This window comes from Gopherus evgoodei, chromosome 3 (genome assembly GCF_007399415.2).
Source record: "Gopherus evgoodei ecotype Sinaloan lineage chromosome 3, rGopEvg1_v1.p, whole genome shotgun sequence".
Classification (NCBI taxonomy): domain Eukaryota; kingdom Metazoa; phylum Chordata; order Testudines; family Testudinidae; genus Gopherus; species Gopherus evgoodei.
The window spans coordinates 91,119,211-91,147,123 of NC_044324.1; the positions used below are offsets into that span (position 1 = coordinate 91,119,211).

A 27,913-nucleotide genomic window follows, 5' to 3' on the forward strand; every position below is an offset into this window, starting at 1 on the left:
TCGGTAGATATGAGCGAGACTTATCTTAAACGTGGAGCTTCTCTTTGGAAACATTTGTGGACTTTACCTTGGTAAGGAACTTGATTCCTTTTTCCCCCCTGGATCTATTATTGACCTTTTAGTGCTGTGTCAGTCAATATATTAATCTAAACACTTAGAATAAATAGCAAACATTTCTTGTTAACCTTTTCTGCATTGATTTGGAAGACCTAGATATTAACCCTTTCACTTCTAGATGTAACTGTCAGTTCACTGGAGTTTCGATATTAGTCTTTATTTTCATCTTGATATTCAGTCAGTAAATATTTAGCTGATGATTTGATTTGGCTATAAATTAGACCAAAACTTAAAGAACCAGTTTCTTGCTCTCTATAAAGCTAGTGGGAGGCATTATTGTAAAAATATGTCAAATTTAAATGTTGTGATGCAGCATAAATGGGGTAAACTTTGTAAAGAACTTTTTTTTTTAAAATGAATCTACATTATCCAGAAAAAGTCTTGGTGTGGTTACTGGATGTTTTATTTTAACTAGGAGTCAGAGACTGACAGGGAAAAGTTCTCTGTCCTTTCCCCTCAAAATGTTTCTTTTTATCTTGTAATCTATTTTTTTTAATTTTGGGTTGGGGGAAGGAGGTAGAAGAGTGAAGGGAGGAAATTCCATAATGGTTGAATATTTTTAAAGGGAAAGTTTGAGTTTTTGATCCTGGATTTGAAAACCATTTACAACTACCAGTTTAAACAGCGACTGCATTCTTTAGTTCTACTTATCTTGCAGAAAGATAGGTATTACAACATCATCTGTCAATTTGATATTGTCTGTCCTAAATAGAAATAGGCAGTCGAGGATTTGATGGAATTTTCTCACAAGAACGCTATCTAGTGCCTTAAGCATATAATTCTGTGAGATGTCATCAAGACAAAGAAACATAAGGATTTTTTAAATTTTTATTTATTTATTTATTTATTGGTCCAAGTGAATGTGTTCCAGTGAGTTGTGAAAAGCTGTTGCTGCAACACTGTTGGCAGGATGTCGGCTTTTTCAGCCTTCCATGCCAAAGGATAAGAGGACGTCAGAAGGGAGCCAGGTTGTTTTGAGAGTTGTTTGTGTGTTGGAAGCCGGTGGGAAAGTTCAGGCTTCTCCATTTGGAAAAGGCTAGGCTGGGTTCCGCTCTTCCAACATGCGCTTTCCATTTTTAGCTTCGCTCAGACGTAGACAGCAGCTCCTTCCTCTTCCTCTCCTTGTTTGTGACACTTTTTCTGAGGCAGCTTTTCCACAGGCACTGAGTGGTCTCGCGGCCATGACCCCAGATATTCTAGGGTACAGTATTGGCCTTGCAGAATTTCTGCTTTGAGGTGTTAAGAAAAGGATCTGAGAAAGGTAATGCAGATGCCGATCTTAGGGATTTCCCCTCATTCTTTTGGTTCCCTTATTATTATTAATTATTATTATTATTATTATTACCAAGGCTGGTATTTTAAGACATTGCTTCAGTAAAGGCAACATAGTTTTATGCTGTTTTTTTTTTTTTTGGCTATTACTCAACTGTACCAACTGTACTGCATACGCTTTTAAAGTGCCACAGACTGCTGTATTAGTCACACTGTCTCAAAGGAAACCACAGAAACTGAAGGACAATGAGGATTAAAATATTTTTTTCTTCTTTTCCAGGCTGCCGCACAGTGTAGCTCGGACATTGTGAGTTCCCAAACGCTGGTGAAAGGGACAGAGTGGGCAATGAAAATGGACATGGAGGATGCTGACATGACTCTGTGGACAGAGGCTGATTTTGAAGAGAAGTGCACATACATTGTAAATGATCACCCCTGGGATCCCAGCGATGATGGAAGCACCATAACTCAGGCAGAGGCGTCCTTGCCGAGGAACTTGACTTTCAAATATACATCAAACTGCAAAGAGGTAAGCAGCCGTCTGCTGGGGAAGGTTGGAGCCTGACAGCAAAATCACAGTGCTTTGGAAAGTGACCAGTTCATTACGCTTCCACACTCCAACCACCTTAAAAAAATGCCACTGGCATTTTAGACAAATCCTTATAATTCTTTAAGGAACTGTAAACAAATAATCCATCACTTCCATGGCTAAGTCACGCATCCCTAAAATTGGTTCTGTACCAATTAGCAAGCAGTTAAATCTTCAGGCAACTGCATAAGCATGTTTAAAGTGTGGGTCACCCTGTGTGCCAGTTTCTAGACTGCTGTTGGCCAGTCCATCCATTGCCTCTGGCCTAGAAATCAAAGTGCCTCAGTTGTACAGTAGTACAACTTTGAAAAGAAAAAATATATATAATTCCTGGAAATGTGTTTAATCATTGTTCTCTTATTTTATGAAATTGCTTTATTCTTTTAAAAAACGACAGAGTCCTGTGGCACCTTATAGACTAACAGCCACGGGACTCTTTGTCGCTTTTTACGGATCTAGACTAACACGGCTACCCCTCTGATACTTTATTCTTCTAATGAACTTGCTTTATTTGCAACTTCCTAAATTCTCAAAACTCTGGCCTACCTATTAATGAAGTGATGGTAAACTATTGCAAGATTCACATAATACTATTTTGTGTCTGCATGCCTTGAATTAACTATTGTTTATCTGGGGCAATACCTTTACTTGTAGCTAGACATGCAAGTATCCTTATCTCTGGAGTGGGTACATTCGTTGGTGGTGGTGGTGGTTGTTGTTGTTTCAGAAGGGCTGGAAAAAAATGAGCCTGGATGAGCAATTGGTCATGTGTTTACTCCATATACACTAGCTATTATAGCTAGGTGTGATGTTCAACACGGTAATAATCCTAGGGACAACCCTTAATTTCAACTTGTCCTGCGATTTGTGGTGGAGCACCTATTACCTGTGTCACTACTATGGCTAAATATACTGACCACAGAGCTAAAAAGGGATGTAAATTCATTATTGTCTAACTATCAAACGTGTCCTCCCAAAATAAGTACCATGAAGATGCATTCACTTGTTTAATCCTGTTTATAGAAATAGGGCCAAATCCTCAACTGAAATAAACCAATGCAGCAGAATTCGGCCCTACAGGCTAAACATCAAGGTGGGGGGGAGAAGGAAGCTTAAAAAACCAGAAAAGCAAAAAACAAAAATTGCTCCTTGTTTGTGGGTTTTTTTAATTAAATATTTTTGTGGTTTGGGACATGAAGCTGTAACTCTATGATTAACATATTTCGATATTCATTCTGGGTTGCTGACATGAATATGCAGTTTGGGATCGTTCTGATTTGTAATTTTTTTTAATTTGTTGAAAAGTTTTCCCAATTCTTTCTTATAAAATATGTCCAATTGGGATCCTTTTACTAGAGGGGGTCTGAATACAGAACATCCTTTTTTTGTTTACCAAAGTTCCCCATTGTACTTGGCTTGTGCTGAGCAACACATAGAGTAAGAAACAAGAGGAACTTTTGATTCCTCTGATTTTATTCTGCAGCTCTGAATGAAAGAGCCAATCTGATTATCCCCATCTATTAAAGCTATAGTACTTCATTTATAGGCTTGTGATCCACTAGTCACTTGTCAACATAGTGAAATAGTTGCAGATCGTATCTGTCACTTTCATCACAGTATCTTAATTAATTGGCTCTAAACATTTCTTTTTCTGACTGATTTTAAGGTTTTGTTTTGCTCTTCTGCCTTCAATTTTAGTAACGTGTTTTTTTGTGCATAAGTGTTTGAAGGATCGGACCATTATGGGGGAGGGAGAAGGGAGGAGAAAGGGACTTTGAATCTGATCTTACACTGATGAGGCACCCTGGGTAACTCTAATGACTCTATTAGTTATTCTGGATTTGCAAACGGTGGAGGTAAGAATTGGGCTCTGTGTGTGTGTGCATGTGAACATGGACCTATGGATTTTGCAACTGAGTTGTCTTCACTGTTAACTTTGGGAAATGATTGCACCTTTATCTTGAGGAAAGATGTGAGCACTGAGCAAATTTTATTTGCAAAAAGATACAGTACATGGTTTATGAAATATTAAAGCTCTCATGGTTAGATCTGTATTTTTTAACCCATTTCTTAAGGGACTAGGAATACTACAGTGTTGTATGTGCAGACTTGAGTGGTGTTTTTTTTTGTTTGGTTAGTTTATTTGGGGGTGGGGGGTTGTTTTTTGTGGGTTATTTTTCCTTTTCATGCATCTCGTAGCTCTGCTAATTCAGTAATTCCTCCTTAAAGACTTTACTGAAATGGCAAGAGATTCCATGACACATCATACTTTTGTTTATTCTTGGACCTTGCCCAGGGATTTTTTTTTTTACATGGTTTTCTTTTTTTTTTTTTTTAAGGACATATTTTTTGCTATGAACTCACAATATACATCAGTATCTTTTTAAAATAAAATGCTTCTGCTCTTAACATTTGGAGTTGTTAGATTTACATGAAGACAGCTGTATATTTTTATGAGGCAGCTAGCTCTTTTCTCCACTTTAGCAATTAATGAAAAATGTATGAAAAATAAACTGATATACATCCCTACCTCGATATAACGCTGTCCTCGGGAGCCAAAAAATCTTACTGCGTTATAGGTGAAATCGCGTAATATCGAACTTGCTTTGATCTGCTGGAGTGCGCAGCCCGCGCCCCCTGGAGCACTGCTTTACCGCGTTATATCTGAATTCATGTTATATTGGGTTGCATTATATCGGGGTAGAGGTGTACTTTCCAATATTACATGTAACTAATCTTTTTTTAAGATAACAATTTTTAAAACAGTTTTTCAGGAAATTTCCTTCTACTTCAATCTTATTAACACCTCCCCCACACACACACTTCTTAGTATAAAATATCAGTTAGACGTTTGGGACCATCAACACACAATTTATCCTGTTGTTTTTACTGAATCTGGAAAAGGATAAATTATGAGGAGTTCACAGAATCCATTACCTGTGGCATAAGATCCTTACTGCAATACTTTCTATAATAAGGCTACTCTTCAAAGGGGATTAGTATTGGATTCCGAGCTGTTTTGACCAAGTCTATTATAAACCGCTTTAAATGTATACCTCGCTAACCTCATGCACTTGCTCTATTACAGATAATTCACTGAAGCCGTGTTTTTATTTCTATCTTAGATAATTAAGGACGATATAATCGCAAAGCATTTCCTCTCACTTTACCACTTTTAAAAAATAAATCGCAAGCTGCAGGTCTTGGTTCCGCTGCAGTTTTCTTCCAGTCAATTTAATAAAAGTGTTTGTATGTTTCAAAACAAAATGCTAAGTGAATCACCATTCCAGATTTACATTTATAATTATTATGAAAATATGCTGTAATAGATTGAATCACAGGTGAAAAAAGCATACAATTTATTAGATTTATTTAAGAGCATCCCCTTTTCTCACAACTAATGTTATTGGTTACCTCACTGCCCCCAGCCCAAACAAAGGAGTGTAAATGCTCCTCAATTTCTTTTTAAAATATCAAAATGAGAATCTAAGGAATACTGTTTTTTGTCTGGGAGCTATGACTTGTCAGGATGTGCTCTGTGACCCAGTCCATTGACAAAGATGGATATGCTGAAATGGCAGAGAGGTCGGTACTGCCCATAAAGTATCTAGTGGAATGGCTTCTGTGGGGGTAGATGAAGCATGAAAGTGTTGAAGCTTTTCAACTTCTCACAGATGTGTTTATAGAAGGCATACAGCAGCCTGCCCCAGCAGTAATTCATTAGGACCCTGGTCAGTTCCAATGGTGTTTCCTTCCTGGGTTAGGTGAACACTGTCATTTAAATCGCCTTTTTGAACAAACTTGAGTTCAAGCAGAGAATAAAAAGCAATTCTTTAACATCTACATATAATGCACCAATCAAAACACAGCAGTGCTTTCCTTGCAGACAATATCGGACAGGATCACTGAAGATTCTGCAGCTTGTTGTTTGCAAGGTGGCAGCTGTCTGCTCTTCTAATTGCTGGCACCTGGTTAGTGTGTTCATCATATCACACACTAAGTAGGGTGAAAGTGTCTTAACTCACTGAAGGAGCATGGCTTATATGTATCACATAGGAGATATTTCAAATCACAAGTTAACATGAGAAACTGGTTTTTATTGTAGAAATATTGTTTTTCTGATAATGGAATTAAAGATAAGTGTGTGTGGCAGTATTAGGAGATTTGAAGTGCCTATAGCTTTCAAGGAGAGAAACATTTCAAAAAACATTTTGAAGACAGATTTTTATTTTGTCGCAATGTTCTAAATGTTAGATCCAAAGATTTTTTAAAATCCTTAACATTTTTAGTTGTAGCTTACTTGTGCAAGGAGAGCTCATCAGACTCATGTTCATCCACATGATGTGGTAGCTTCAGACAGTATCCTCACAGTTCACAAGGAGTGTGCTCAAGGACACCTTGTGGACAGAAGTTTGAAATGTTTGTTCTGTGTCTGATTTTGGCAACTTAGGCCCAACTTCCTTTCTGCTTTTGATCTGTAGCATTTTTTCTGATTTGTTTACAGTCCTTGGCAACCTTGATTACCAACAAACAACAAAGTACAGTAACTAAATCCCACTACACTATGGCATGGCAAGAGTTTCTTTGATCCTGATTATGGCACAGGACCAGCCTCCTGTCTGGCATGAGATATAGAACCCAGAGTTGTCTTAGTGTCATCAATGTTCCTCTGCTGGCTTGTGATTTTGAGTTTAATGCTACTTGTTCATAACCGTTAAGCCTTTAGAGACATAATTTATACTGTACACTCTGATCAGAAACCAAAGATGACAAAAAATAGTTAAAACAAAGAAGTGTGTTCAGACACGCACGTGTGCATACACACTTCTAAAATATGATGCTAAAATGTCTTCCATTAATTACTGGATGATAAACCATATTAATGCTTTATATATTGGGAAAGAATCAAATGTTGGGTATAGTACATATAAAAAAAAGGATCTGCTGTGTCAGAGAAACCAATATAGTAAATGTTTCAAGTTGACTAGTTCAAGCAGTAGTGATTTCTAGACATTCTGAGAATTTCATTAGATATTTTAATTAAGACCAAGACATTTTAAAACTGTGAAAGAGCTAAAATATACTTTACAGTTACACTGCTATGAACTTTTCTAGAAAGGGCAGATGGATGTAAATGAAGGTAGATGGGGAAGATGAGAAAGAACATCTGCCTTTTTCAGCTCTCTATGAGAAATGTACAAGGATAAAAATAAAACAGGGCCACTGAACATGTTTCAACTTGTGGTAGGTGTAGGAAAATTTCTGGAAGTCCCTTTTTCTCTCTCTCTCCAGTCCAGATGCACAGATCTCTGTGTGTGTGCACGCGCACTCTAAAACACATGCAAAACACTTGCAAGACAGCATTATCATCTACCACATAATCACCAATCCTCTTCCCTATATGCTTGATTCGTCAGTATTTCTTGTTCATTTCTGTTTACCATTTCACATAAAACTTTGCTAAGAGTTAATTATTTGTCTGCGTTTCCAGTCAAGAAGTCAAATGAGCTGTCTTTGGAATATTTATCCATAGAAAATGTACAAGAGAACCTAACTAATTCTCATTTCACTTAATACACAAACCAGTAATGCTTGCGTGCGAGCGCTCGCGCTCTCACACACACACACACTTTTCAGCAAAGATTTAACAGCAGAAACTGGTTGGGTTTCATGTTACAAGGCATAGTTACTTTTACAAAATACTATGTACAATGCAGAATATTTGTTAGAGCAGTATGAAGTGCTTCAAGTAAACCTAAACGCTTACCCATATGAACAAAGTACATAATTGTGATAATCCTTAATTTATTTGGTTAACTGTGTGTGTGTTTGTTTGTGAATTTGCAGAATTCAGGAAGCAAAAATTGGCACTAATAATTGGATGCCCATCAGCAAGGCTCTGCTGTAGTTCTATGGTTTCATGAGTTCAGCTGGCATAATGAGAATTATTACCTAGTAAGGTATATGAGAGGAATATGTTTAATTGGCTTTACTATGAAAGTTCAGTAAGGTTACCAAACCAAGAGCTTGTTTATTTCTCTTCCCTGCTTTTTAAGCAGTCTTGTAAAGTCCTGATTTTTGGTTTACAAAATTATTCTGCTTATAACACACATTGTTTAAATGTACAAAAATTCAGAGCACTGGTGGAGAACAGGGAAGGACAAAACCAAGAACTCAGCAGTGTGTTGTAAAGGGTTACTCAAAGGCACGTTCTTCTGAATAATGATGAATTGCTTCCTGATTTGTGGTCAGTGACTTTTTTAGTATAATTACTGTCAAGGAGGAAGCTGAACAGCTAGTATATGTATCTTAAACTTGGTACAGCAGAGCATTTTCACCAAAAACCTACACTTCCTTGACCAGACCCACGTAACACATATTACAGGAACCGCTGTCTCTTTTAAAGACAGTAATCTGTGAGTATACTTTCCCAAAGTCAGTTCATATTGATTGTTGATTTTCACTGTATGGTAACGGAAGAGTTGTAGGTTTTGGATGGCTCTTTCCCCCCCCCCCCAAAAAAAAACCATTCAGCAAGGTACCAGAGCAATAAAAGAGGGGTTAATTTTTATCTAGAAATAAGAGACTGCTATTTTACTAGAACACTACAAGAGAAGTGGCTTCAGCACAGTGAAATGCTTACTATTGAATATTACTAGTTTCTGAGACTAGAATTTTGACATTCACCTTTGATAAGAAAAGCTGCAACTGTAAGTGGTTAGAAGTGGCATTTGTATCAGTAGGTTAGAATTCTTTAACTTGTTGATCTTTTCTTAACTCTGAAACACCTGCCCTCTTGTTTTAAGAGAAGAAATTGCTTTCAGTGATTCTTTCTGTTTCTGCTTACAAATACAAACACATTTCCATAAAGCAGTTTTTTATTATTTATGCACCTGAAGCTCTATTCACTACTGGCCTCCATATTTTTCAGCAAGAAACTGTAAGTTGACAGAGTTTTTCATATCAGATGTCAATGTGGCTATTAGTTTATTTCTGCTTTGCTGGCCTCTCATCAAAAAAATATTGGGGGTTAGGGTTTTTAGTAAGAACAGGAGTGACTTTTTTGTTTTCTTTTGAAGATAGGCTGATCATTTGCTCTTCTGCTTGCAGGTTACTGGAGTTGTAAGTAAAGAGTATATCCCAAAAGGAACACGTTTTGGACCCCTGGTAGGAGAGATCTATACCAACGATACAGTTCCCAAGAATGCAAACAGAAAATACTTTTGGCGGGTAAGCAGGAAAAAAACAGTTCCATGTTGATGCAGTAATCAGATCACTAAATGAGTACAGCTGAAAAGCTGGGTCACTTCCTGTTTCAGATCTGTGTGAGTGCAGGGGGCAACTTCTTTACTCTGCCATATATGAACAGAATTCTGAGTGAACAGTGGTGAACTAAGCTGAGTAAATCTCTGGCCCCCTTGGAAACGAGGACAGTGTGGGTGGAGAGTGAGGGAAATACACAACAGCTCTTGGCTCTGTCTTCTGCAACACATCAGTGCTTGATCATATAAAGAAATAGCTCTGCAGCTTACTGCCAGGGTAGGTTGATTTGCATTTCTACACAAAGAAATAGTAATGTCATTCTTTAAGACTAAAAAGGTCATGTATTCTTGATTTCTAGCTAATACATACTTGAGCTAGTGGGACGTATTACATAATTTATATAATTTTTATTCAGATTTTAATAATTCCAGCATAACTTTTTAAGCATGTTTCAAATTCAACTATTATAAAACAATGTTTATCTCTTCAATATGTGTATTTTAAATTAACAGACATTTTTAGGACCAGTTGAGAAAATGTTGCCAAACTGGCTGCCTCATCATGTCCATGTACCCCACTAATGGCAGGCAAAAATGTTAATGTGATGTTTACTGCTCATAAGGTAGTGCAGCTTGGTATGGAGTAGGAGTCTGTGTGTGCTAACTGAGCACTCTGTGTTGATAACTTAGGCACCCTGGGGCAGTAAGGATAGTCTCCTTCCCTTCCCCCCTCCATTTATCTCCCGCCAGCCCTTTCATTCATCCCTTCCTTCCTTCCTTCTCCTGTTAATTGGGAAACCTCAGTGAACTAATCTCCCCAACTTCCTCCACAAATACAGAATTGGTAAAGTATACATCATCTATTCTGCTCCATCCCCTTCCATGGAACTGAACTTGTTGCCCTCAGATCTCTAAGCCGGTCTGTCACAGGTTTTGATGTAAATGTGAGTGAGTGGGAAGAGTTTTTTACTCTGTATCTGAGCCTTGCCACTGGGAACTTAATTAAATGGCTTCATAGTAGGCCTCAGGTTTGCTCTAATTGTCCTGGCACTTGCATTCATTCTTTATATAGAAAGACTACTGCTACACTGTGTGTGCATAAAAGTATAACTTTACTTGTAGGCCTTGTCTACACTGGCAGTGTTGTATATAGTATGTGTAGCTACACACTTCAGTAGAAAGTGGGCTACCTCCACACTGTGGTGGTGTAGCTACATGCGACAGTGTACGACTCTATCCAGGAGAAGACAGTGTAGACATGGGAGGCACGACTTGAGCGTGTAGGGAGGCATGCATGGTACATATCCTAATGTTCTGGGGTGTCTTTACTCGCCTAAGCCGTGCCTTGTCAACTACATTGCTGTTTATACCTGTACTGGGGAGCATGCATGGTACATACTCTACATGTAGACATAGCCTTAGTGAGCTTTTCCATAGCTCTTTTTGAGACCTCTTAGGAAAAATTAAGTTAAGTAATTACCCTATTTGGGTTTTCTTATGCTTTCTCCCACACAATTTTACTCATTGGCACATGGATAATAATTAACATTAACATTTATACAAGGTTCAGGAGTGTTTTTACACTTGTGAGACCAAGATCTTGTACGTACTTTCCAGAGTCTAGGTCCCGGAAGGGACTTAGGTGTAGCAATGCTAAGTGTTGCAGCAGCTAACTTTTAGATGCCCTGCTGCTGAGTAGAATCCTCTCAACCCTGAGTAAGGTGGCCAGGCTCCTTGTGCAATCCATGGGAAGAGTTAGATGCTAAAACAATGGTTTCACAGATGCAAATAAGTTGAATGAAGAGTTGCCTAAACTAGCCCATAGGAAATGCCGAGGAGAGGGAAGGTATTTTAGGTGGCTATCTCCACTCAGGCTTCTTCTGGAGTTGGACACCTAAGCCAGGTAAGACCTTTCTCACGAAAAAAATAGAAATAGAGACAGTAACCACCCTATCCCATTATAGCCAATAGTCCAGTGGTTAGAGCACTCAATTGGGCCATGGGCCTGTTTGCAGATACCTGCTGTGCCTGGTTTGAAGCAGGGACTTGAACACCGGCCTATGGAGTAAATTTGCTCTCTTTCTGAACTGAACATTTAATTATTTTATACCAAGTGGAACGGCTTCAAGAGGAGAGAGATTGAGCACCCCTTACTCCAGAAGAGCCAACAGTCTGGTGGTCAGGGTACACACTGGAATATGGGATACCTGGAGTCAAGTCTTTACGCAAATTGGGCAGCATGAGAATTTGAAAACAGGTCTCCCACATCCCAGGTAAGTACTCTAACCATCAAACTATTGGGCATTCTAGGACACCCGCACTCCAGCTAGCCACAAAAGTTCCCCATCTGGTCACTGCTGGCTGCTGGTCTGAAAATGCCTATGTGACCCCACATATAGGGAAGTGCCTAGTTTTTGACTTAGCCACGAGGTAGGGTGCCAAGCAGCTCAGCAGTATCAGGCTTTAAGCAGTTTTACAGCAGCAGGAACTTAGGTGCCATAAGACATTGCCAGCAGAAAGTCAGGCACATGAGGAATTTGGGTACCTATAGGTTTACATGGTAGCTGACTGGGTGATTTGAGGATCTAAGTGTTGGACTTAGATGCCTTTGTGGGGCTAAGTCCAACATCAGGAGAAAGGAATAATAATTTGTGTAACATTACCCATGAGGAATAATTCAGCAAATATTCAGAAAGGTCTTTAACTATTTTCCAGGATTTTAGTCATATTGCTGTAAGAAAGATGACCCCATTTTTGTGATGTTACTTTGCTTTAATGTAAAGCTTCTTGGAAATAATATAGGAGTCTTCTAAGGGTCATTACACTTACTATTATAATCTCTTGATTCAGTACAGACACACTGCCGTAACTCAAATGAATTTCTTCCTCAGGGACTGAACAGTCTTGCACATGCAAAGGAAGCTGTGGGAGATAACTTCCCACATACTATTAAAGGCATCCTGATTTTGCTGGCAGGAACAGGAACATCTGCTCTGTGTGAACATAAATGTTCCATGCAAATTACACACAGAGATAGGAGAAGGGGGACGTGAGGGCTGTGCAAACCTCAGAGTGACATCATTTCTTGTAACTGTAAAATGAGTCAGCACATTTTTAATCTTCTTGATAATATATGGAAATCTGGTGAGATGGCAGAATAAGGTTTTGTGGGGGTGTGTATGTGACCTCACAATACTGATATTTCTTTTTTAAAAAGAAGTACAGTAAATTGTACTATTTATGGAAGGGTAACTGGAAGACCTTCAGTGTAGCTTTAGAAAGCAGCTTCTATCTCTAGTAGAAGTGCACAGCAATGGAACCCCAAGTTCCTGGAAGTTTGCAAATCGGAGTAAACAAAGAAACTTGAAAACTCCTCTTGATAGCAGAATTCACCCGGCTCTGTTCCATTTTCTCATAACAAACACACCGCAAAATCTCTCACTAGCTTCTTTGATGAAGCCACATGTATTTCCCCCTTCTCATTTTACAGGAAGTTACTCTTAAAAGAAAGTGATTCTGGTGTTTACTGCCTGCATTAAAGGGCCAGCCTGTCTTTTTTTTTCTTTTTTTTTTCCTCAGTTCACTCTTGCAGTTCTGTTCAAATGAAAAAGAAAGTAGTATGAACATAGAGACAGAGAGGTGTATTTCACTGATGAGATCAAATATATTAGGTCTGTTCTTTAGAAAGAGAAAGTTCCTGCCTCAAAGAGATTCCAATCAAAAATCCAAATGGCTCACAGTCTAAGACTAACTTTTGCCCGATAACTTATTGTGAAACTCAGGAGTTCTTAAATGGCTTATTTTCATCAAGTAGTGACTGAAATAATTATTTCCACAAATAAGCGATCTTAATTCTAAAGGACATATTTGTTGAGTTCATTAGATTTTTCAGTTAATTTTCATATTCTCTCATAACTTTGACAAATGACATCTTCACTCATTGCATTGGGTTTTTTCCTTGTGCACGTTACCAAGCAGTTTTATATGTAATTTTTTTAAAAGTACATGTCTAAACATGTCTATTGCGAGGAAAAGTGACTATCATAGACTGTCAAATGCTGGCCTCTTGCCAGGTCTTCAGTTATGGCAGGTGAAGTTCACCTTAGCCCCACCCAGCTTTTCCAGAAAAGGGCTACATTCCAAATGTGAGCAAGTGTTACTTTAGGACTGTTGCAGGGGGGAAGGGTGGGGAGGAGGATGTTTGCATAGTTTAAACCTTTGGGCAGAGGTGGTAGGAAACTGCAAGTACAGAGGCCATAGAAAAAAACGGAGAAAGAGACTGTGTTTGACGTAGCCTAGCTAGTCAGTCTTATACACAGGTGACTCAAAGCATTAATGCAAGCACACAGTCAAACCTGAAGTCAACAGTATCACACACTTGTTGGATCATAGCAGCAGAAAAAGACCTCTAAGGTAGACTTACTTCTGACAACTCTTCATGTTTTGTGGCTTTCATGTGTGCATATTAATAGAGCAACACATTGACTAAACATAAATGGAAAAGGTAACTGGGAGAGCGTACTTAATCTAGAGTGAGCTTTATTACCCTTAATGCCGAGAATGTCTTACTTGGAAAGGGAACACCCATTTCTCTCTTTATTAGGTTGTTTGTTTGGTTGATCATGGTGTGTGTTTTTTTGTTCTTGTTTTTTTAAAAAAACCCTCTTATTTACCATATGTACTCTGTGTATGTGTATACACTATAGATATATATTCATAATATTCTGCTCTCATCTAGATCTATTCCAGTGGTGAACTTCACCACTTCATTGATGGATTTAATGAGGACAAGAGCAATTGGATGCGCTATGTGAACCCAGCCCATTCTGTTCAGGAACAGAATTTGGCAGCTTGTCAGAATGGAATGAACATCTATTTCTACACTATCAAGCCCATCCCTGCCAACCAAGAGCTACTTGTGTGGTATTGTCCGGACTTTGCAGAGAGACTGCACTATCCTTCCTCCAGAGAGCTGATGATGAATCTCAGTAAGTGGATTACAGTATAAACAAAGAATGCTAGTAATGTCTCTTCTGCCTATGTGATCTAATAATATGTTGTTGAATTATATAGCTGAATCATCTGTTGTGTCACAGTAGGTGGTTTGAAAGAAGGAATTTAAAAACAGTTTCTTGTGCTGTTTCAATACAAATAGATTATTAAACATTTTAAAGTTATTGGTTTATAAACTGAGAATTATCTGAAATCCTACATAGACAATTCTTCTTCTTCCCCTCTCTCTGCAAATAATAATTGACATTGCTGCATGCTGAGACTTTAGAGATTCCAGGTTTCATGGATCTATTTAAAAAAAAAATTCTGCTGTGAAAATGTATACAAAGGGATGTATATTTGAGTTCCAAATGGACTGTCCTCATTGTGCAAGGAACTGGATCAGGCTATGTGCATATCTTCCAAACTCTATGTTGAACTGATAGTTTTTTCTAACCTTTGTGTCTGACTTCATTTCTGATGATAACAAAACTCAATTCTGTCTTGAATCGGTTATAGTGTAATTCTTAACATTTAATGCTAGAAAGATTTTTTTTTTTTTCAATTTCTTTCCTTGTGTGTCAAAATTGCTAATGGTGTGAAGATGCATTCAATTTTATTTTATTTTAAAAGCTGTGTGTTCTGACATGGTTTCTGACCATCTCCAACTTTAGTCTTTTACCCCTAGATTTGGTACACTATTAGGGTCTCATCCAGAGTTAACTGAAAGCATCAGAAAGATGCCAAATGGCTTTAATCAGACCCTTAGTAGATTTAACTGTCTGTTAACCTACATAATATGCCTATGTCTATGTAGGAGTTAGAAACAAAAATTGGAATGCATTTATTTTTATATGAAATGGGATTCACTGCTATCTGGTGATGGAGAATGAGTTATAAAATGTCAGTTTAGGGGAGATCAAGATAAAAATGCAGTCCCCATCTTTGTATACAGCACAGACTGGTCAGAAATTGCCAATACACGTTTCTCGTCCTTTGTACTTTCATTAATTTCTTCCTGACCCCTTAGTGATTACAAAACATATTTACTCTTTTGAAACACTAGAAATGCTTATTTAGGTAATAAGGATCTGAAGTTCCTATATTCCTTACTCAAACCACATTAATTTGCTCGCTATAGCCTTATCTCAAATGTCATTTAATTAGTTATCATGCAATTTGGCCTCCTGTTATGCTGAACTGTGCAGGCCTATCCATGTGACATGAGTGGGACATGTCAACAACATTAGAGGTTCATTGGTTCACATGTACACGTAGTTTGCAAACATATAATTAGTCACATTTCAGAATTTATCTCTGCATCCATTTTTTTCCATCTCTGCTGGCTTTTTATGTTACATGTACTCCCCACTGATAAAGCAAGATATTTGTAAAGTGCCGATAGATACTCTGTTGACTATTGACCAGATCACTCTGTGTGTCTGTCTGTCTGTCTGTCTGTCTGTCTGTCAGCATTCATCATCTGCATCTTTATGAAACTATTCTGTAAAAGTAGGTGTCAGACCTGGATTGGAAGGCACTGGCTGAGTCAGGAAGTGTACTGTTGCCTAACAGTTCTGTGTACTTGAAAATAGACTACAGAGAACAATCCTATATTGGCTTGTGGATGGACATAGAGACTTCCAATTTTTGACATTCTTATATACTCTCTATCATTTTTATTAATTATATTTAAATTAGATATTTTCCTTGCTTTGCACATCTACAGTTTCGCAATACAGAGAAATGAGCACAAGTCTTTTAGTTTTTTTAATTGGCTTCCTTCCACTGTTAGCACTCGCCCTCACCTGTTGAATCAAATCTTGTCCACATTCTTCTCCTTCCCTTCCTCCACACTCTTCCCCCATCCCTGTGACAAGTATGTTTGGGCATGGAGGCCTACACTTAGGCAATAAAACCTGCACAATAGGTATAGAGCTGTCATTGGAAGCTTCAACAACTTTTCTCACAAACTCTTAAAAAAATTCCATTGGACCATAGATGTTTGTGGTCTGTTCATTGAAGGTATAATGTAGCATTGCAAATGATACAGTGGTTGCTGGAACGATTTTTGTAGTGGGGGTGCTGAAGGCAGAAACCATGTATCTGGGTTGTTGTTACTACTTCAAACCAGAGGGTGCGGCAGCACCCCTAGTTCCAGCACTGATATTTCTCCAGATTTAATATTAGAAATAGTGCTGGTATAGTAGTATCTTGAAACTCACCTAATGCTAACAGGTGCTTTAGCTTTCCTCTTCCTCTTCCTCAGCTGCCAGCTCTTGCAAATTAAAATTAGCAGAGACCCACCAACTTCTCCAGCCTTCCAGAGACACTTCAGTGTCAGTCTCCAAGCTAGGAAAAAATCTAGAAGGCCTTGTCCTGGACTGTTTGGACCCTGCACAAGCTCTAGGTTTTAGACTTTCAGCATCTCCAGTGATAAAATAATCAAAGAATTTCCTCTAGTTTAACTTAATTGAAGGAAGTTATCAGAACCACCACATAGAACACACAAACATAGACACACCCATTTGCCTCCATGAGGACAAATTTTTAATTTTAAATATAACCTCTCAAGTTAGTTCATTTAGGCTCCAATTCAGGAAAGCATAGGTATTCAGGATAGCATTTAAGCACATGCTTGACTATGTGCTTTAGTGCTTTCCTGAATCAAGCCTGAGGGCCCCGTTCTGCAAACATTTATGCACAGTGGGTCTACTCATTGTAGTAAAGTTGATCATATGCATAAGTGTTTGCAAGAAGATAGGAGGTGTTCGTAGGATTAGGGCCCTGATTTGTCTTAGGGGGAGGAAGTATAATCTTACCATTTACATATTTCTGTCTTCCTTTTTTCCTAATTTATTGACATCGTTTTGAATCAAGATATGAATAATAACAAAGAAAATCACCTTCAAATAGTGCCTTTATTACCCATTGTGCAATACATGTTTTAGGTGTAGTAGCACATGATTTTCTACTTTGTGTGGACCAAGAAAATAATTTCCACTATTTCATCAAACCTACTGTACTTACTAAATAATGATTCCAAATGAATCCTGACAGTCACTAATAGTCTAAAGCCTGTCATGCTTTAATATAACTGGCATAGATTCTGTGGAGCACCTCAGTGTTAGAGTTGTTGAGGTTGTTTGTGGGTCTTGCTGCTGCTGTTGTTGATGACTTCTCCCAAAATAGAATCACAGTGTATCACAGTCATGTCCTGATTCAATGTCCTTCATTGCATCATAAGATGATACAACAGCCTTCTGTCCTGACAGGTTTGTCCCATCAGACAAACACAGGAAGGTAGCACCGTATTTTGATACACCTGTCTGAAAGGTTTGGGGATATAATTTGCCTTTATAACAGAGAAAGGAATGTTAAAAGGACACTGGCTGAGTTAAAAAGAAATCCATACCTGTGCTATGTTAACTTTGGAACAAAATGTTTTTAAAAAATCTAATCTCATTTTCATTCTTTATCCTGGCTCTTACATTTTGTATTTCTCTTTGCCTAAAACAGTTAAAATGGGCTAGTTATTTTCCCATTTGTTTATGGTCAGTTTCACTTTCTGGTTTTAATATACTAGGACAATGCTACAATGTTTGGGTTGGCAGGAAATAGTTAACAAAATGGAATCTTAAAAAGGTCATGGTAAGATTTTATATAGGTTTTAGGTTTTGTGAGAGACCTAAATTTTGGGCTAAATTTGACTTTATAGTGCCACTTTAAAATGTTGAGAATTAAGTTAAGGCTTCGTTCAAAGACCTTCCTTATGCAAAACATTTTTTAAAAAAATCAAGTCACACAGTCTTGGACCCATTTAGAAAACAGATGATCAAATTATATACTTGTAAATGTTGGTCTCCATTCTCGGTTTGAGTAGAAACGTTCTTTGTTTTGCCTACTTCAGAACTTCTAGGTTCTCTTTCTACTAGCAAAGGAGGTTCTTAAATTAGATCGAAAATGTGAATCGGCATAATTAAACTTCACCACTCGAAGTGTTGAGTAGCTTTTTACTCTTGAAATGACTCTACCCGCCTACAACGGTTTTTCAAGTTTTTAGAAAAAACAGATCTTTTGTTTTTATTAAATCTATCTGAAGCTACAGCGAGGAGAGGCATAAATGAGAACAAAAAAAAACCTGACAGCTATTCAGCTAGTTGTGAAAATAGGCCCCCAAACACACAAACTGGAGGGGACTGAGGGGCTTTAGACATAGCCTTTCTTAAATATTGTATTAAAACTTTTGAGGAACGAGAGTTTTGCCTCTGTCTCATACTATTCTAAGGCCTGATCCAATATCCATTGAAGTAGGTTAGAGTCTCTCCACTGACTTCCGTGTGAGCTAGCTCAGGCCCCTGTGAGAGGAGCATCTTTTTATCAGTTCAGTAACTTAATGATGCAGTCCTAGGGTTCCTGTTTGTCACAATCCTATCAACTATTTTGTCTCAGACAGAGCTCTGGATAGATATGTGATAGTGTATGTGTACAATAGGTGTTATCACCAATGCTTAAAGGAAAAAACCCCCCACTGTGGTAAAGAATAATTCAATTTACGGGTACTTTCAAGAATAAAAATTACAAACCTCCAAATGAACTTTCAGTCCAGCTTGCCCAGCATGACATAGGAGCCCTTTCTGTAGGGGAATACAACCAACCACCTGACCAGGCTGGTGATAGCGACTGTGAAATACTCAGGGAGATTAGAGAGGCTATAAATCAATAATAATGGAGGATTTCAGCTATCCCCCTATTGACTGGGTACACATCGCCTCAGGACAGGATGCAGAGATCAAGTTTATTGACATCTTAAATGACTGCTTCTTGGAGCAGTTAGTCCTGGAACCTACAAGAGGAGAGGCAATTCTTGATTTAGTCCTAAGTAAGGCACAGGATCTGGCCCAAGAAGTGAATATAGCTGAACTGCTTGGTAATAGTGACCATAACAGAATAAGATTTAACATTGGGGGTGGGGGGAGAGGAAACACACCAAAGCAGCTCAGCACAGTACCATTTAATTTCAGAAGGGCAACTACACAAGAAAGAGGAAGTTAGTTAAACAGAAATTAAGAGGTACAGCGCCAAAAGTGAAATCCCTGCAAGCTGAATGGAAACTTTTTAAAGATATCTTAATAAAGACTCAATTTAAATGTATACCTGAAATTAGAAAACCTAGTAAGAGGACCAAAAAACCACCACCATGGCTAAACAATAAAGTAAAAGAAGCAATTAGAGGCAAAAAAGCATCTTTAAAAAGTGGAAGTTAAATCCTATTGGGAAAATAAAAAGGAGCACATGAACTCTGGCAAGTGACATGTAAAAATATAATTAGGAAGGCCAAAAAAGAATTTGAAGAACAGCTAGCTAAAGACTCAAAAAGTAACAGCAAAAATTTTGTTTGGAGTAAATCAGAAGCAGGAAGACTGGTAAACAACCAGTGTGGCCCCCAGACGATAGAGATACTATAGGACCACTGAAGGACAATAAAGCTAGTGCAGAGAAACTAAATGAATTCTTTGCATCGGTCTTCACAGCAGAGGATGTGAGGGAGATTCCCAAACCTTAGCTTTTTTTCTTTTTTTAGGTGACAAATCTCTGGAACTGTCCCAGATTGAGGTGTCATTAGAGAAGATTTTGGAACAAACTGATAAGTTAAATAGTAATAAATTACCAGGACCAGTTAGTATTTACCCAAGAGTTCTGAAGGAACTCAAATTTGAAATTGTAGAACTACTAACTGTGGAATATTATTATCATTTAAATCAGCTTCTGTACCAGATGACTAGAGGATACCTAACATGATGACAATTTAAAAAAAGATTCCAGAGGTGATCTCGGTGATCTCGGCAATTAAGCCTAACATCAGTATCAGGAAAATTGCTTGAAACTGTAGTATAGAACAGAATTATCTGACACATAGATGAACACGATTTGTTGGGGAAGAGTCAACATGGTTTTTGTGAAGGGAATTCATGCCTCATCAATATATTAGAATTCTTAAGTAAAGTAGGCTGTCATGGGATAAGAGTGAAGGTCCACTTGGATCAGTAACTGGTTAAAAGATAGGAAACAAAGAGTAGGAATAAATGTTCAGTTTTCAGAATGGAGAGCGGTAAATAGTGGTGTCTGTCAGGGGTCTGTACTGGGACCAGTACTGTTCAACATATTCACAAATGATCTGGAAAAAGGAGTAAAAAGTGAGGTGGCAAAATTTGCAGATGATACAAAACTTCTCAAAATTGTTACTCTTCACAATCTGCTTTGGATTTAACTACAATCTCACAAAACTGGGTGATGGGACAACAAAATAGCAGATGAAATTCAGTGTTGATAAATGCAAAGTAATGCACATTGGAAAACATAATCCCAACTATACATATAAAATGATGTGGTAACAGTTAATTAAAACCCCTCAAGAGTGAGATCTTGGAGTCATTGTGGACAGTTCTCTGAAAACATCCACTCAATGTGCAGCGATGGTCAAAAAAACTCTAACAGAATGTTGGGAATCATCAAGAAAGGATTAGATAATAAGACAGAAAATATCATATTGCCTCTATATAAATCCATGGTACACCCACTCTTGAATAGTGCATGCAGATGTGGTCACCCCATCTCAAAATATATATATATATATATATACTGGAATTGGAAAAGGTACAGAAAAGGACAACAAAAATGATTAGGGGTATGGAATAGCTGCCATATGACGAGATTAGTAAGACTGGGACTTTTCAGCTTGGAAGAGAGATGACTAAGGGGAGATATGATAGAGGTCTATAAAATCGTGACTGGTGTGGAGAAAGTACATAAGGAAGTGTTATTTACTCCTTCTCATAACACAAGAACTAGGGGTCACCAAATGAAATTAATAGGCAGCAGCTTTAAAACAAACAAAAGGAAGTATATTTTCACACAACACACAGTCAACCCATGGAACTTGTTGTGAAGGAGAAGACTTTAACAGGGTTCAAAAAAGAACTAGATAAATTCATGGAGGATAGGCCCATCAATGGCTAGTAGCCAGGAAGGGCAGGGATGCAAAGCCATGCTCTGAAGTGTCCCTAGCCTCAGTTTGCCAGAAGCTGGGCATGGGTGACAGGGAGTGGATTACTTGACAATTACCAGTTTTGTTAATTCCCTCTGAATCACCTGGCACTGGCCACTGTCTGAATGGGTTAGATGGACCATTAATGTGATTCTGTATGGCCATTTTTATGTAGTTCCCTACATTACACTCGTTTTACACTCTACTCATATACTTATTTATGTGTTTTATGTGTCTGATATCTCCCACTGCAGAGGTATGTTCAGGTGAGATTAGCATATACAAGGAGAAAAGGCAAATAAGAATTTGAGAGAGAGACAACATACAAATTCAAGAGGTCTGGCATGATTATACTTAAAAATACTCCTTAAATAGTTGAGGCTTCTGTCTACACACTGAAAATAGTAGGAGGGAAAGTATTATTGAGATCCCTGAAGGGAAATGGCAATTAAATTCAATCTGTCAAGTGACAATGTTGGACTATTGTGCAAAGAAAATTACATTCCCTGAATAGTCTTTCTTGTAGCTCACTCCTACACATAACAAACGTACCTTACACACCCTAATTGTTTAATCTCATCACACAGGAAGATTCATTCCTTCAGCTGAGACAGTCTGGGTTCCTATGTCATTTTTCCAGCAGGGCTGTCTCTTCTTCTTCTTCCTCTACCTTTTTTCTTTAAAAAACAGAAGTGACAATTTTAACTTCCTGCTTGACAGGCCTTACTGATATGGGCCTGATAAGCTGATATTTATTTTTTGTCTAGTGCCTTCACAAGCCCTTCTCCTTTACCAGCTTTCAATAACCCCTGATCAGTATCTTTTCTGATAGTGTCACTCTGAATGTTTGCTCTGTGCTGCTGGCTCAGTAAGGAGCAACTGATAATAAGACAGAGATAACATCTCCTAGAACTCCACTAGGGAGACATGGGAGCTCTTGAAACCAGCAAACTAATATATTGATATGAAGACAACATTCTGGTGGGGCCGGGGGGAGGTTATATAATGATTACTAGCTCACCAAGACAGACAACAGTTCAAGTAAAACGGATTTTGTGACTTTAAAAATAAATAAAGCTGTCTCTAGATCATTTATTTTCTTTCTCCTATTTTAATTGGATGACTGATATTTTAAAAAGGGATAAGCCAGGCTCTTAGTTGCCTGAGGCATTTGTTGGCCAAGGAGAAAAAGGAAAATTCATGCTGTTATGAAACGTGGCCTTGGCTGTTAAAAGTCCTCACATAATAGATAAGGCCTCCCTTTTTTTTTTTTTAAAGGGTCTCATCAAAGATCCACTAACTCTCACAACTGCAAGAGTGAAGTGTTGAGAGTTCCTTGTTTATTATATTATTATTTGTTATTAAGGAAGTTGAGACCTTGAATAATTATACTGGTATCTAGAAAGGCAATTGGGAAGTAGGTTGATCGTAAAGTACTCTCTGCACTTCTGTTTGTGTTTTCTAGATAGTATTCCAATTTAAAGCATTTGATGCTTAAGCATATGGACATCTCTATACTTTCAATAAATTTTTAAGGTATAAAAGTTGCTCATATTTTTGACTTGTCATTGAAACCCACATTGAAAACCACATATATGCCTGATGCTAGCCTCTTGATGAAGATTCAGCTTTGAGAGTTAATTGTTCTAAGTGCAATAAGACTTTGAAAGGTCCTTTTTTAACCCCAGTATTTTTAAGTAAAGGATCATTTTTTGCCTGACAGTGCAATACTGCAAATTACAGATTCACTGAATGATGCTCAGTGTTCAGACAACAAACCTATGACAAGGGGCAATGCTTACTGACTCTTAGTATATTGCCTATTGGTTTTAGCTGATCCACCAAAAATAAGTAAAGTTTTTTTTTACTGACCAAATCAGTGAAGAAAAAAGTTAATAAGTAGAAACTTTGCAATACTATCAAATAGCACTGCTTCCTAGTGTCAATTGGTAGCAGTTTACTATTAGATATGCAAAAACATAGACACAAACAGTTGTGAATATATTCTCATTATTATTTGTATTACCATGGTACCTAGTAGCTTTAGTCATGATTGTATAAAGCTTCTCTTATGGTTTATCCTGTAATAAAACTTCTTACAACAATCACTGTATGGTTATTTAACTACTAACTTAAGGAGATTAGTAGAAAGAATTTGGCTTTAGCTAAAGATATCTTTTATGGTAACTTTTATATATCATATGTCTGGAAAGGTATAAAATGATTCTGAGAGTAGATAACCTAAAATGGCTGTTCCGAACAGATTTAAATGGACACTAGCAAGTATTTTGTTTCAAAATATAGATTTCAAGAGGAAAAAAAATTGACTTAGGCTGGAGCCATGAATCTTGCTTTCCTTTGCTCTACTTTGGTGTAGTCTTTATAAAGTACAGCTGGAAGTCAAGGAGTTTTGCACACACTGAATGCCATAGAAAATCTGCAGTAAATAGCCTGCTGTGTTGTAGATGTTAGTAGGCAGTATATTGAATGACTAATGGTCTGTTTACTGATGTAGAGTACCTTCTTTCATCCGAGCCAGTCCCATATTTTTTGGTACTGTAAGTAATTGAACTGGCTGGTGAAGTGGCTGTTGTGGTTTGGCAAAGCTTGATTTGCCATGTCTTGCTATTCCAAGGGGAAGCGTTTGAGAGCTCAAGCTCTCCAAAGGCTTTCTGTTAAATCTCTAATAACAAATGCTTGTTCATCCCAGTTATTAGAAATCTATTGTACGAATTTATAGTGGATCTACTCAAATTCATGCGGAGGGAGGATAAATCAGTTTGAACATTGACAACTGCCACGTTCAGAACAAATCATCATCAGACTGCTCTAGCTATGTGTATACTTGTGGATATCCCTTATATTAACAGTGTATATCTGTCCTGCTTTTTGTTAACTCTTTACATCCCAAAGTAGTCCTCCTTTGCACAGAAGCTAACTTTTTGGATGAGTTAAAAGATTGTACTGACAAGATTCATCTGTTCTTCTGACCTTCTGATTAAGCTTGTAGAGGTAGATTGTTACTTAAAAATGAGGAGTGTTGTTCCATAATGACTTGTTAAATAATCATTGCCTTGTCTTTGTCTTTCAGCACAAAGCCACGTTAATCCAAAGCAGCAAAGCACTGATAAAAATGAGCTTTATCAGAAAAGTATCCCAAAGAGAGAGCATAGTGTGAAAGAAATTCTGAAAACTGAACCCAACCATTCCAAAGGAAAGGACTTATTCCAGACTAACATTTCACCAATTACTCCAGAAAAACACTTCGATGACTTGAGAAAAAACTATAGCCCGGAAAGGTCTTTCTTTCCTCGTGTTGTCTATCCAATCCGACCTCACATTCCAGAAGATTATTTGAAAACTTCCCTAGTTTATGGGATGGAAAGACCTAGCTACATTACTCACTCACCCATCCAGTCTTCTACCACACCAAGTCCTTCAGCAAGGAGCAGCCCAAACCAAAGCTTAAAAAGCTCAAGCCCTCACAGCAGTCCGGGAGTTACAGTTTCACCTCTGGCACCTACTTCTCAAGAACATAGAGAATCTCACCCATATTTGAATGGACCCTATGGTTCAGAAGGATTGGGGTCTTATCCTGGATATGCACCCCCTAGCCATCTCTCACCATTTTTATCCTCTTATAATTCCCACTTTCAAAAATTCCTGTTATCGCCGTACAGTATGAGCTGTAATAATCTGAGCGCTTTGAACAATATCAATGGCATCAACAATTTCAATCTGTTCCCAAGGATGTATCCTCTCTATAGCAACCTACTCAATGGAGGAAGCCTTTCCCATCACATGCTGAACCCAGCTCCTCTGCCAAGTTCATTGCCACAACCCGATCATCCAAGAGATTTCCTCATACCAGCACCTAACAGTGCCTTTTCCATCACAAGCGCCGCTGTCAGCATGAAAGACAAACCATGCAGCCCCACTAGTGGGTCCCCCACAGCTGGCACAGCAGCCACTTCAGAACACATAATGCAACCTAAACCTACCTCAGCAGTATTGGCTGCCACCAGTGAAGAAGCCATGAATCTCATTAAAAGTAAGAGGAATGTGACTGGTTACAAAACCCTTCCATATCCACTGAAGAAGCAGAATGGGAAGATCAAGTATGAATGCAATGTTTGCTCTAAGACCTTTGGCCAGCTCTCCAATCTGAAGGTAGGCATTAAGGCAACAGCCTATTTACACTTCTACCCCAATATAATGCTGTCCTTGGGAGCCAAAAAATCTTACCGTGTTTAGGTGAAACTGCGTTATATCGAACTTGCTTTGATCCACCGGAGTGCACAGCCACGCCCCCGCACCGCCCCCCCCGGAGCGCTGCTTTACCACATTATATTATATTATATCTGAATTCATGTTATATTGGGTTGCGTTATATGGGGGTAGAGGTGTATAATGAAAACATTCCCATCTTTAACAAAATATATTACATTTTCATAATGGTTGGAAAGCTTATATTTTTTTTACCTGTAACTTACCTAGCACCCCTGCTTTCCTCCTTTTAAGAGACGACCAATTCATCTAGGTTTCATGCTATACTTATCATCATGGTAGTAAACTTGATGGTTTTCATTTTTGTTTAAATATATTTATTTTTTTAACATTGAAATGTCCTAAAAAAAATAACTTGATGATTTCCATGCAATGTGTTCTGCCTGTGGGATGCCGCTAGTAACTCTGCAAATGTTTGCGGGTTTTTTTTTTATAAAGTACTATGTTTGTAGTTACTGGAAACTACAGTAAATGTTTTGTTTCTCATTAGGTCCACCTCAGAGTACATAGTGGAGAGAGACCGTTCAAGTGTCAGACTTGCAATAAAGGGTTCACTCAGCTGGCTCATCTCCAGAAGCACTATCTGGTACACACAGGAGAAAAGCCTCATGAGTGTCAGGTATGTAGTGTTCCATGCACGGCGAGATCATCAGCTTCACTTTTTGCCTGCTACAGCATCTGCCAGACAAGCTGTCGGCCAAATGCTACTCAACAAGATTAAAAAGTTAATTTGGGGATGTTTGTTTTAAATGTGAAAGTCTAAAGATGCAGTGGTGGGAAGCGGCTTTTTCAACACACCAGGCTTTCCTATTTATCTGCAATTACAAACAAACAAAAACAACCCTCCCACTCACTCACTGTTGGTTTTTTTCCTGTTGCCTCCAAAATTAGGTTTGCCATAAACGATTCAGCAGCACTAGCAATCTAAAGACCCATCTGCGACTCCACTCTGGAGAAAAGCCTTATCAGTGCAAGCTGTGCCCTGCTAAATTCACCCAGTTTGTGCACCTGAAGCTGCACAAGCGTCTCCATACTAGGGAACGGCCACACAAGTGTGTTCACTGCCACAAGAGCTATATTCACCTCTGCAGCCTCAAAGTCCATCTGAAAGGCAATTGCCCTGTAGCCCCTGCCTCTGGCCTCTCAGTGGAGGACCTGAATCGTATCAATGAAGAGATTGAGAAGTTCGACATCAGTGACAGTGCTGACAGGTTGGAAGATGTGGAGGACAATATCGATATGGCATCTGTTGTCGAAAAAGAAATACTGGCCATGCTCAGAAGAGAGATAGAAGGAGCTAGTCTTAAAGTATCTTTGCAGAGGAACATGGGAAATGGACTTATCTCCTCAGGATGTAACCTTTACGAATCTTCAGACATGTCAATTATGAAGTTGCCTCATGGTCATCCACTACCTCTGTTACCTATAAAGGTCAAGAAAGAAACAGTTGAACCAATGGACCCTTAAGACTCCCTGCCCCCCCAACCCCCGCCAAGAAGTGATTTTTATTTATGACTTGGTGAGTCAGGGTGCCTGTAGCAATTGCTTGTACATAGTTTCTATGCTGCAAAGCAATCTTGGCTTACAGTAGTTTCCCTCATCCTCCAGTTGAAAGAAGGAACTCCAAAGTTAAACTGTATTCTCAGGGCATGAAAAGAGGCAAGGACTATGTATTGCCTCCCACTTACTAAAAGACGATCATCAATCCATAATTACCTTTTCAATGACAGTACTTAATAATTTATTATGCAATTTGCCATTCTAAAAGCAATAATTAGCAAACGTTTACAATGACCAGAAAATTCATTGTAATTTTGAATATAAATCTTTATATTTTTGTCTTGTGGCCATTCTTTGTAGATAATTTTTTTTTCTCTGCACATCTGTTTTAAAAACCTAAGATTAGGGGGGAAAACATTACTTCAGTAAATGTGTCTATGTACCAGTGTTTTTGAAAATGAGGTTTTTTTATTGCCAAAGGTGGGTATTTGACATGTTGCATGGTTTGAAAAGTGCTGTGTACTTTCATGGAGCAGGTAGGGGTATGGCTACACTTGCACTTCAAAGTGCTGCCATGGCAGCGCTTTGAAGTTTCGAGTGTGGTCGCAGCGCCAGCGCTGGGAGAAAGCTCTCCCAGTTCTGCACGTACTGCACATCCTCTACGGGTGTAGCTTGCAGTGCTGGGAGCTGCGATCCCAGTGCTGCGGCACTGTTTACACTGAGGCTTTACAGCGCTGTATCTTGCAGCCCTCAGGGGTGTGTTTTTTTTCACACCCCTGAGTGCAAAAGTTGCAGCGCTGTACAGTGCCAGTGTAGCCATGGCCAGATGTGCAAAATCATCCCCTC

At 38.4% G+C, this 27,913-nt stretch overlaps 1 protein-coding gene across 2 annotated transcripts; it reads left to right on the plus strand.

Moving 5' to 3' along the window:
• Window positions 1-27,660, plus strand: PRDM1 (PR/SET domain 1). Of its 2 annotated transcripts, none has more exons than XM_030556023.1 (7): window positions 1-71; window positions 1,670-1,918; window positions 9,089-9,208; window positions 13,979-14,228; window positions 24,372-25,450; window positions 26,058-26,186; window positions 26,459-27,660. In XM_030556023.1, the coding sequence occupies exons 2-7, from the start codon at window positions 1,736-1,738 to the stop codon at window positions 27,032-27,034; spliced, it is 2,337 nt and encodes a 778-aa protein (XP_030411883.1). In that variant the 5' UTR covers window positions 1-71; window positions 1,670-1,735; the 3' UTR covers window positions 27,035-27,660. The 2 variants fall into 2 exon arrangements, with proteins under 2 accessions (XP_030411883.1, XP_030411884.1); XM_030556024.1 differs by lacking the exon at window positions 1-71 and adding an exon at window positions 1,292-1,378.
• The last annotated feature ends 253 nt before the right edge of the window (window positions 27,661-27,913 follow it).

What these genes read in the sequence shown, in the direction of transcription:
- PRDM1 (XM_030556023.1), top strand. Translation starts at nt 1,736, where the DNA reads ATGAAAATGGACATGGAGGATGCTGACATGACTCTGTGGACAGAGGCT. An exon ending in AGAGCTGATGATGAATCTCA is followed by an intron (nt 14,229 to 24,371) that starts GTAAGTGGATTA and finishes TTTGTCTTTCAG; the next exon opens with CACAAAGCCACGTTAATCCA. An exon ending in AAAAGCCTCATGAGTGTCAG is followed by an intron (nt 26,187 to 26,458) that starts GTATGTAGTGTT and finishes CTCCAAAATTAG; the next exon opens with GTTTGCCATAAACGATTCAG.